General features: G+C 45.1%; 1 protein-coding gene across 1 annotated transcript in view; it reads right to left on the bottom strand.

Annotated features, from left to right (window-relative positions):
• Positions 1-997: 997 nt before the first annotated feature.
• The window catches only part of LOC119398804 (putative sodium-coupled neutral amino acid transporter 10), a 35,535-nt gene continuing 24,904 nt past the window's right edge, over positions 998-11,628 (bottom strand). The window contains exons 9-11 of the mRNA XM_049417427.1: positions 5,519-5,749; positions 2,921-3,062; positions 998-1,002 (exon numbers count right to left, since the gene is read on the bottom strand). Of these exons, the coding sequence (XP_049273384.1) occupies positions 998-1,002; positions 2,921-3,062; positions 5,519-5,749 (378 nt within the window). The remainder of the gene's footprint in view (positions 1,003-2,920; positions 3,063-5,518; positions 5,750-11,628) is intronic.

The raw sequence follows: 11,628 nt of genomic DNA, 5'->3' as shown, positions 1-11,628 counted from the left end.
TGCAGCGCGTGTTGCTGTGCATAGAGAGCCAGATAAAATACAACGTTAACTTGATGTCAGCCGTGAGCATGCTTGCTGATGCCTGGAAGGCAGTGTCGGCAGGCACGATCAGCAACTGTTTCCGGCACGCTGGATTTACGTTCCGTAGTGAGCCCGACACTGAGGCTGAAGAACCCGACACTGCAACTGAAGAACCAGACCTGCCGCCCAGCGCAACGAGCTCAAGTGCGGACGTTATTGACAACCTTCGAGGCTGCGGCGTGCCGATTCCTGGCACAGTTACGTTTGAAGACTTTGCAAACGTCGACAGTGCGGTGTCGTCGTGTGCCGAATTGAACGACGACGACATAATTGAGCAGGTTCTGCAACCGACAAACAGCGGCTCTGACTCTGACGATGAAGACGCGCCGTGTGCTCTGGAGCCGTCGCATGCAGAGCTGTCTCGAGCCCTCGCTGTTCTTTCTTCTTCGTACAGCGATCATATCACACTGGTGGAGATTCAGGCGGACTTGCTTGCACGTAAGCGGAAGTGCGTGCAGCAGCGCATAGACGACTTTTTTCGGCCACCGGGCACTGAAGTGTCAATAAAAGTATTTTTTTTTCTGACGCATTCGTTTTTCCGGACTTTCGATAATTCGGACTTATTTACGTTCCCCGTGGAGTCCGAATTATCAGTCGTCGACTGTATTGTTATAAATGGTATCGTTATAAGACTGTATGAAACATGGGAAAGGTCTTTCAAATGGCAACGTTAGCTGGCATTTTGTACAAACTATTCCTCCCGGCAACCCCCGCTCTTACCTTCGTCACTGTGGCCTTGTCCTTGCGGGAGTATATTTTTGTGACTGTGGCCCGTTAGGCGAGGTGAGGTTGAGACCCCTGTTCTAATTGATAGAGTTATCTCAAAGGCCATCTCAGAGGAACAATAAAGAGATGTGTGCCATCAGCCATTCCCTTAAATGAAGCAGCAAATCGCCCTTTCAAGATACTACAATGATTACCCTGGGCAGAAATGTGGGCAAGTTCAATCAATCCCAAAAGCAGAACGAGCACATAGCCAAATTTAGTGAGGCCAGCATTTGGAAATATGGATTGCATTGCCGAATAAAGAAATAAAATTCTAGCACATGAGCTGATATTAGCAGTTTTGAGCATGTATTTTTTCATTGTCTAATGCAGGGTGGTTTCGTTACACAGCCATACGTAATGTAACAGACATGGATATAGCGAATTATACCGTATCTAATGAAGTAAACAAAAAGCTGCCTCGCTGCTCTTACCATGTAAAATATGTATGTTTATAAGAAATACTGAACATAGCAAAAATATTTTATTATTAGATGAGGTTCGTTATACAGTGCAGACCACTTATAACGTAACCGCATATAGTGCAGGACCGGTTATAATGCGGTCTTTTTCGACTCCCGTTTACCCTCCCATAGAACCGCATGTATACGCATACCGCTTATTGTGCAGTCCCCCAAGATGAAATACCGTTTATAATGCGGTTGCGGGAAAATATTTGACAAACGCGGTAGTGAGTGCGGTTCTCAAAGGAGGTACGCCGCTGGGGAGGGAGCGACGAGGTCATTACGAAGGGCGAGGGCACGCACAGTGAACGAACGAGGGGCGGAGGGAGGAAAAAGACCGCGGCAGCGCTGTGCGGGTTCGCCGAGCGGGAAGGATGGTGGTTGCCTAGGCGACGGAGTAGCCTTTGCACCGGCGGCGGCAAGGCTCCGCTGGCTCCGCGGCCGCTTGCCGGCAGCGCGTTCCGCGTGGAACGTACGAGTGCGCTTTAAAGTCGGGAAAAGCGTCGTCGTTATCACACTTGCTACAGTTATCGCGTTTGCTACCTCGTCCGCAAATTGAAAAGTTTTGCAGCTTCATGATGCGAGCTTTCGCCTTTTCTGCCAGTGCGCGGACTTAAACGAGCTTGGCGGGCTTTTGTCGCCGTTGATCTACCGGCCGCGAACACAAACTTCGTATCACGCGCGCTGTTCTTGGGTTAATGCTTGAGTGCGATCTTTTCGACGTCCGATCTTAATGTTGTCTTGGACAAACTTCCCGCGACAACATGCTGAACCGCAGGCTAGGCCTAATCAGCGTTGGTTGCTTTTCGGTAGCGGTCGCGGGCGATAAAAGTTGCGGTTTGGTGCGGAATCAACGAAACTTTTTGCGATGGCTGCACTTGAAGGGAAGGGAATCATATCGTTAATGAAAACGGGGGCGCGGTTGGCACAAGCAACTCTCGAATGGTGGTTCCGGATTCGATTGCAATGTCTTGGACATCGCATGCGCGCCCGTGAAATCGAACGATCGGTACCGCTCAGCACGTGAAATTTCGGTCTCGATTCGACATGGTTTCTGTGTAATGCGCATACCTCGAGGTGGCCTGAAACGTAGTCGGCGAATTTCCGCGATGGCGCTTTGTTTTGTTTGCTTTTTTCTCCCGTGTTCATTTCGTTGGCAATGCGGGTCTTTGGCGGTTAATTTTTGAACATTCGGAGATTTAAGTGGTTGTAAGCGCCCCAAATCGCATATGTCGATTATCGGACACGCGAGGCTACATGCTCAGCACGTTTTGCGCAAGCGCAGCCTTTGAAGAAGGTTGTTTTGGTTATAGTGCGGTACCGCTTATAGTGCGGATATTCGCGACTCCGGCGACTTACGTTATAAGCGGTCTATACTGTATAAAGGTTTAACTGTATTTTGTGCTGAAGTACAAGCCATTACACATATGCATGTGTCTTCTGTGGCAAAAAGCAGAGGGCATCAGTGAGATATGGTATGCAGAAATAAAACATTTTGCTGGGAGTGTAGCACCATGTCTGCATGTTCATAAGCCTTTAACGCATCCCAGTCATTCCAAGACAACAAATACAATTTGAGCTGCCTTTGTGAAATAATTAGGCTGACTTACGAAGCAGAGGAGCCGGTCTCGAGACCACCACGGCCAACGGGTTCAAGCGGCTGGGGGCGGAGCCTCGGTCCGGGGGACGCACCTGGCTCAGCGTGGTCATCGTGCAGCCAATCATGATGCAGAGACCCGCCCAGGACAGGAACTGCAGGTGAAATGCTCTGGCTACATACGCTCAACGACTCAATACTTGTACAGTCAAATTGCGAGAGATTGAGCACAGGTACAATGAATTCGAGCCCACACACAGATACAGAAAGGCAGATCTACGCATGAAAGAAGCAAATTTCGAGGACTCGTTTCTTTGTTTGACAGAACCTCAATGAAAGCCAGCAGATAATGTAGCCAAGGAAGGTATAGGGATCGTTAATTGTACTGTGTTAAGTGTATTGTACTAATTGTGATATAGATGTGAAGAAAGTAAAGTGGATGAAAAGACAACGTGCTGCTGACAGGGACTGAACCTACAACCTTTGGATCTAAAGGTTGCAGGTTTGGTCCCGGCCAGTGGCAAGTTGCCTTTTCATACATTTTACTCTCTTCACAGCTATATGTATCACAATTAGTACAATACACTTAAAACAGTACAATTAACGTCCCCTATACCATACGTAGGTCGGCAAAAAATGTAGAGCTCCCTCAGACTCACTTATCAAATATATTTTGCCCTTAGAGCTCACTCGAACTCGGATTCACCAAAACTTTCCTCAACCGGACTCACTCGGACTCAAACTCACCAAAACATTACTCACTCGGAGTCACTCAGATTCAGACTCACGGCTCTATCTGAGTATGAGTGAGTCTGAGTGAGTCCGTTAGCGTGTAATTGGCTTTTTCTATCATGGTTTCAATGCTCTTTAACACAATATCTTGAATAATTTTGGCTCTACTTGGCGCCTTTTGATTTTGTACCTTCAGATATGAGTTATCAGTGGTTGCAATCCAGTAAGGACAGTTTTATTGAAAGAGATGACTCCCACGAGATATTTTTTATCAAGAACATTTTATGAAAGAGTTGGCGAGGGGAAATTGATGGCACCAGCCTCGTGTCGGCTGATACCGACATGAGGCGATAGTAATGCTGAAGTTGAATAGATAGCACGATAGGTCGGCAAAAAAGTGTGGAGCTCAGTCAGACTCATTCAAGAAATATATTTTGCCCTTAGGGCTCACTCGGACTCAAACTCACCAAGATTTTCCTCAAATGAACTCACTCAGACTCAGACTCACTAAAATTTTCCTCAACTGGACTCACTCGGACTCAAACTCACCAACATATTACTCACCCGGACCCACTCAGACTCACGACTCGATCCGAGTCTCAGTGAGTTGACTCATGAGTGAGTTTGCCGACCTATGCGCTATACCTTCCTTGGCTGCATTATCTGCTGGCTTTCACTGAGGTAGATCTAAGCTGGTTCATACCTATGCAAGAATTTAACAGATTAATCAGACCTAATATCACGTACTGACATGTGTATTTGCCTTTGCTGTTTCCTGATCAAGTAAAGTTTTATTTACAACATGCACAAAGTACAATACTGAAGGCCACCCTGGCAAGTAAGCTGCAAGCATACAGCTTAACAAAGCCAGGGGGCCACAATCGTGCAACAGCAGAGCACACATGAGCAATACTATGAAAGCTTTTCATTAGGACAGTTTCATTATTACAACACGTGGTTCTCTGGGCATAAATGCATCTAAATACTTGTATGTCTACCACGATATTACAATATGCATAAATAACTTAACTGCCATGGAAATATGTACCATTACACTGTCAAAATGAATACTAATAAAAGCAGCAATCAAAAGTGATAGCAAAGAAGGTGCAACTTACAAGAAACGAGCATATATGTGATGAATACATCCTAACAGGTATGCACACACACTAAATTTGCAAGTTTCAAACAGGAAATCAAAATTTATCGAGGATTAAAGATATTGCACAACTGCGTGCGCAATAGAACCATACCTCGATCGACCTGATTTATTTATTTATCTATTTACTTCATCAACTTAAAGGGACGCTAAAGAGAAACAATGAATCGGTTTAGATCGATACATTGTGCTCTGAGAACTCTAATGTCGTTAATTTCGCCATCATAGGTTTATTAATAGAGGAGAAAACCAAGTTCAAAGTATCATTATTAAATTTCGTGCCGAAATCTCCCCGCGTGATGTCACTGATTTCAAAGTCTATTTATCGTATTTTGGCGCCATTGGCTTAACAAAATTAACCCAAACTGGACAACGTACTTCATTTTTACCGATTAGGAACTACGCAGTCCCTAGTAGGCGCCGTCACCGCAAATGGTGCGGAACCTTCTAGGTGGCATCGCCACCCACATTTTGTTTTTGCGCGTTTTCTCGCTTACTAAGCATCTTCTCGCAGCAAGAGTGGTGTTTTTGGCATCGTGAAAGAATACTTTACTAATATGAGAAAAATCGTTTTGCTCTTTAGTGTCCCTTTAACGTCACTAACTGAAACTGTTATGCAGCTTGGTGCAAGCAAGGCCCAAAGGTACAGGTACATTCTCAAATGTCTTTGTTCTCAAATGTTTTCAAAATAACCAATGAATATGAGCCCGACCAGCTCACCTTGGCAACCAGGCGTTCATTGGTGCTCTTCGGTTGGACGCGGGTGAACACAAGGGCGGGCATGATGACACAGATGAGCGTGCCAATGGTGGACCCTGTCAGTCCCAGCACGATCTCGATGTTGGGCACCAGGCACGCCGTGGCCAAGGTGGCTCCCACCAGCAACACCGTAAGCAGCCGAAACTGGCCGTCGGGGATGTAGTCGTACGAAGGGTCATGGAACTTGCTACCCTGTAGTAAGTTCCGCAGGACAAGAATCCCCCATTAGGCCATAGTTCCATCATGCGCATTCACTCGTCTGCCTGTGTTAGTGGCCAATTCGGTCATGATAACTTTGCCCATTAAGACCAACTACAATAGATTCTCGGTAAACGAAAATCACTTAAACGGACATGCCCCGCAATCAGAACAGCTGCCTCTAGTTTGCTTGGTTTTGTATCTCGCTGCTTTAACCCCTGTCCATCTCTCTCAGTTGACCAAACTCCCGTTAAATGGAACATATTGTACGGCCCCTTCAATTTAAGTTTTAACTAGACTCTACCATACCTAAAAGATGCAGATTTATGAGGTATGTCGCTAGGCCGCAGTACACACCTTTCAAAAGGGGACTTATTTTGCAAATGCACGTGTGTGCTTAAGAATTTCCCACATAAATTTAACCATCGTCAACTTTCTGTAAAAGCTACCATGAGCTAGTTCTGTGAGAGCATGTGGAGTGAGTTCCGTTGGAAATTCTTGCATAGAAACGCTGCACATTCTCATATAGTGGGTAAGAACTTAAAAAACAAAACATGGAACAATCACCTTTGCCTATAAATACTTTGATGAGCAAACTTTCTGCATTAACAGTGCAATGAAAAATTGAGCAGCATGCAACAGAGCTAAAGCAGGCACTCTTGCACACGATCCAACTTGACATCATGTAAACATGAGTTACAGGCAACATGTTGGCTGCAGGCGGTGCCAAGGTATGTCATCATGCCCCAGTTATAATATATACTCCATGTTCAAGCACAGCACACAACACTCTGAAGGCTAGCGAGACTTCTTGTAGAAGCTACGTTCGCAATAAGACATAGCAGTTTAATGATTTAACCAGAAAATGTGTGAAACTGCTTTTTTTTAGGCAGGGTTATTAATAAGAAAGGAAAGTTTGCTAAGTTAAAGGGAAGCAAAGCTGCGTTGCAGTTGTTAGCACTTCGTTTCTGAACATTTTGCATTTTGTTGTTTTCTTTCTCAGGTTTTTTCGGCAGCTTGTACTGGTGCCTCACGTGCAGGCTCATGCTAAATTTGCACAAGCATTCGGAACCGTGAAAGCTGATCACAAAATGCAAAGCATTCTAATTTTGCTCACTGAACTTCTTGCATAGCCTGCACTAAACCACTGCCTTCTCTGTACAAAAAGCAGTTTTGGCCTATTTTTGTGCGTTTATTCTGTTTCCTTTCGTTGCCACCACAGTACTTTTTGCAATGCCAGAGGAAAATGGATGACAGACATGACATGACAATGTGAGTTGGGATGTGAAAACCATGCATGCAGGGAAAAAAAAAAAGAGGTGCGAATGATGCAGTACAAGCACAGAAGCACGACTCAAAGTCACTTGGAATCATATAGACTAGAATCTCGGTGATGCGAACCCGGCTGACACGAATTTCAGTCTGATACAAATTCGTAAAATTACCTGGCCAAATTTCATTGTGTCTAATGGGCCAAAATTCGGATGATCCGAACACTTTTCTGCATCGCGATAGGCAATACGAACTTTGGTGCCGAAACCGTCAAGCGACGGCTGAGAGCAGCATGCTCCGGAAGCACGCACGCAGCCAGTGCACATGGTTCTCATTTGCCACAGCCCCTGTGGATCAAACCGTGGTCGCTATCGACGCGATCGTGTATGGCGATGACGAAACTCCAAAAATACATAGTACCTAACACTCATCAAGTAAAAGCAATGCTGCTTGCCGGAACCACAGTGCACAAAACAGTGGAAAATGTAATCACAGATAATGACGTGGCACTGACGGCATGTGCACAGCCCATGCACATGGATTGAAAATGAAACTATCGTTATCCGCAACCGCTGCGCATGAAAATACGATCACTATTGACACGATCAACGATAGCGACTACGCACTCCAAATTCATGCAGCTAATGCAGCGGTAGATTAAAGGCAACAAAGTCCAAAAAAGGCACAAAGCATTTCAGCGTTCCTGTCGTTCTTCGCTTATGACTATGGTGGAGCGAACTTTGCTACTTAGTTTTCAGTCGACCTCACGCAAAGCTTTGGCGCGCGCATTTGCAGCAGCCAGCTGCACCTTCCCTCATTCGTCGAATCGCGCGTGTTTCAGAAAGATATAAACGAGTTATTTCGATGAAAATAAATGTTTTGTGCATATCTCGTGATTTCAAGTTGGATTCCGCTAGTTTTTTGATTATGCAAAATTTCACGTGATATGAATATTTTCGCTCCCCCATGAGGTTCGTATCACTGAGATTCTGCAGTTGTAGTCTCATGCTTAATAAAATGACATTAAAGGATGTGAATATTAAGGCAAGCTAGATGTGCAGTGAGACTTGCTGAATGCAGAAATATGAGAGTTCCCGTGTACTGCAGCCATCATTAGATGGCCGCTGCAGCAGATGAGGCGAGATGGCACTCTGCGGCGAACCAGTTATTGTCAAGTCAAATTCTGAAGTCTATGAAACTGCACAGTGTGGGTTTGTAGAGGACAGTCACTTTGTGACGGAGCGCTCCAGGTTAACTTTTAACACCCGAGGTTCTTCAATGTGCACCGATAGCAGGGTACACACGCATTCTTACTCTGTCTTTCAGAATGCAACTGTCACGGTAGCGAACGAAGCACACGACTTTCAGCTCAAATGATGCCATAGTACACACTGTGAAAGAATAACTGTGAGATGACGGGGATGTGCTAAGAAGACAATACATATGTGCTGGAGTCATTCTCTAAAGTCATGTTCTGGTGCACAGTGGTGCACAGAAGGATGTGATCATTGCTTATGTGACATCGAAAGGACTTACACACCTATTTAATAAGTTCGTTTTTTCACGGTCTGACCTTACAGGCGCTGTTACACTATCCCACAGGCCCCAAGGATTCAAGAAATCTGCTCCCCTGCAGTACAGTGCTTGCAATCAAAATTCTAGTTGCAGAGCGACATTGTTTCCGGCATCAAAATGGCTTGTAGACTCTGTTCAAGTCTTCCTCTATTGCAGTGCTCCTGAAAGCGACTTTCCGGTGTTCGGCGGTGCATAGAACGTAACGGTGCACTGCGGTGCACAGCCTGGTGCTGCAACTCTGCGAACGGGCGCTGCAACTAGCTACTCACTCGACGAGCCCGACACTTGCCTGTTCCCCGGGAGTGACCGGGGCCAACATACGTTCGTACTCTGGGGCACTGGGGCTCAGACACACACGAGAGCTGTCGGCCTGCGCAGGATGACGATGCTACAGGTTATTACGAGACTGCAAGCGCGACGTCATGCGCTGTGGGACGTTACATTGCAGCACGACGTGGTTAGCTTCACTGTTAAATCCCAGGGTGCACACCTTGGACAATCAGAAAGGTCAAAAAAATAACAACGAGCACTTAAAGGACCCTTACAGCTCTTTTTTTTTTTTTTTTTTGCCTTTTGCCACGAAATTCCTAAACATGAAACAGCATGATCACACAAAGACTGAATGAGTAGCACCCTTCTTTTTATGGATGATAAAAATCATTCGACATTCACTTCAGTGGAGGAAAAATTTTATGGCGCTCCAAAGTTGGCCAAGGTTTCAAAAAAAAAAAAAAAGATTTCTATTCTTAAAAGGCTCTTACAAATGGGAAACAGCCAAGCACATGTAGGTGCTCCAGGCTGATGCGGGATTTTTAAACGTGCAAAAACTACACCAGCTCTATAGCCTACTTTACATGTTTTCATTTTCCTACTTGCAACTCGGTAACTTTCAGACACAGCAAATGACGGCAGTGCTGTTATCAAAATTTGAACTTGGCATTAATGTGGTATCAATGCCATTTTGTCCAATGCTTATCTCTCTGCTGCTGTGAATGGCCCGTTCAAACGATTCTGGCGTGATGCATGCCAACAGAAGCAAGGAGAGATAAGGCATAGGTAGCCGCTGCCACACTTTATCACCAGTTTCAGTAGTCTCGGTAGATTTACAGCGCTCCTAGCAGGCTGTGGCAGTTTCACCAGGAACCGTCCTGACAGAATTCAGGTTATAATTTCATCAAGATGGCTTATAGTCACACAGTCTACTAAAATCCCAACATCAATAAACAGTGCTCGTTAAATTGCTTTATCATAGCGTTTCTGTCACTTTAAGAGCCCTTCAAGTTTCACATGAGGTAGCACACAGCGACAGGAAAACATCAGGCAATGATGTTAGGCACCCAAGAAACAGCAATTGCAGAGCAAAGCAAAAGAGCAAAGGGAAATGTCAGAATGCAAAGATCCCAGCCATGCAACGAAAACAAAAAAAAAGAAAAAGAAAGAAAGCAGCCCACAATAACCAACCACACTTAATTACTCAACAGGCAATAATGCACGCAAGGTTTTATGCCTTCAGAAACCCACTCCAGCACTGGGAACTGTCTCATCAATACAACAACACTACAGATCGAGTATCGCTAAAATTATTAGGTAGTCTGACACTTGTGGAACAGTTTCAGTTTCTTGTTCCATTGTTTCCAAGACTACGCGTAATTTGCCAATCGCGTGCAAGGTCATGGCAATAGCACTAGTTTGTAGGGATCGGCGAATAGTGATTTGGTCGAATAATTTCAAATCAAATAGTTCGAATAGCATGTACTACATGTTATTATGAAAAATGAGCATTTTTGTCATGACCCTTGCGCAATATTTTTAAGGATTGGAACTAGGTATGAGTGAATGTCACTTTTTTGGTTTGAAGTGAAGTGGAAGCAAGCTTGAATATTATCAAGATTTGAATAGCAGTAGAGTGCTAGTTATAAGGGGTAAAATAAGTTACAATTTAAAACTTACTATCTTTAGCGCATATACGCTCATATAATACGCTCTTAAACTTAAAAAAAAATATGTACACTTAACCTTGAAGTGTGGCTTCGCGACAGTGCAGATTTCCCCTGGATTGGTAGTTTCACGGCACAGCAACATTAAAGGGGGTTATGTGCAGTCAAACATACACATATTCGTTCATTTCGAATACTTCGAAATTTCGAATAATATAAATTCATATCGAAGCGAACTCGAATACTTTAATATTCATTCGAATATTCGAAATGCCCGAATATTCACCCATCCCTACTAGTTTGTATATAAACTATCTGTGTCAATCAACTATTGCTCTTCATTCAAGTGCACTTGCCAAATTCTGATCGCTGAATTCTTATCGCGTGCTGAATGCCGAATTCTTATCGCGTGATTTTTGACGAGCATGTGAGGCGATGTGCGCGCACATGGTTGATACGTCTATATATGTTGCTGATGTTGTGAGAATAAAGTTAGTTGCGAGTGACGCCTTTTTCTGTTCTGTCTTAAATTCTTCCTCGATGGTACGCGTCTTTCTTGTACAGTCAAACCTCGTTAATACGTACCCGCTTTAAACGTACTAACGGTTAAAACGTAGTTGCGACGAATCCCCGACCGAGTCCCATAAAGCCCAATGCATTCGCTGACCGCTTAAGCCGTAGTGGTTCGCCCTATGCGTACCGGTTAGTGCGTACCCTGCATACCGCGATAACGTTTTGTGCCATAAAATTTTACTGCGCCGCTCAACTTCCCGACGCCAGAATGTGCCACCAAAGGTCTTCCGCCTTTTTGAGAAGTGCGCAGATCAGTCGATCCCCGATTCCGACTTCCGCGCGATTGCGGCGACGCCTTTGCGGGTAAGCATCGGGAAAGAATGAAGGCGAGGTGGCGGCCACCGACGAACGCGCCGACAGCCTTATCACAATAAGTATCTTCAGCTATCTGCTCGGGCACGCATGCGGCGCAGCGCTACTTTTTAAGCCTACTGCACACTTTTATTAGGTGACAACCTGAACGCGCTGGGCCGCCGATCGCTGCCGCTTCGTTGTGCGCGGCCGTCTTCAAGGCTG

Source organism: Rhipicephalus sanguineus, chromosome 7, assembly GCF_013339695.2.
Source record: "Rhipicephalus sanguineus isolate Rsan-2018 chromosome 7, BIME_Rsan_1.4, whole genome shotgun sequence".
NCBI lineage: Eukaryota > Metazoa > Arthropoda > Arachnida > Ixodida > Ixodidae > Rhipicephalus > Rhipicephalus sanguineus.
This window is presented reverse-complemented; position numbering and strand designations above follow the sequence as displayed.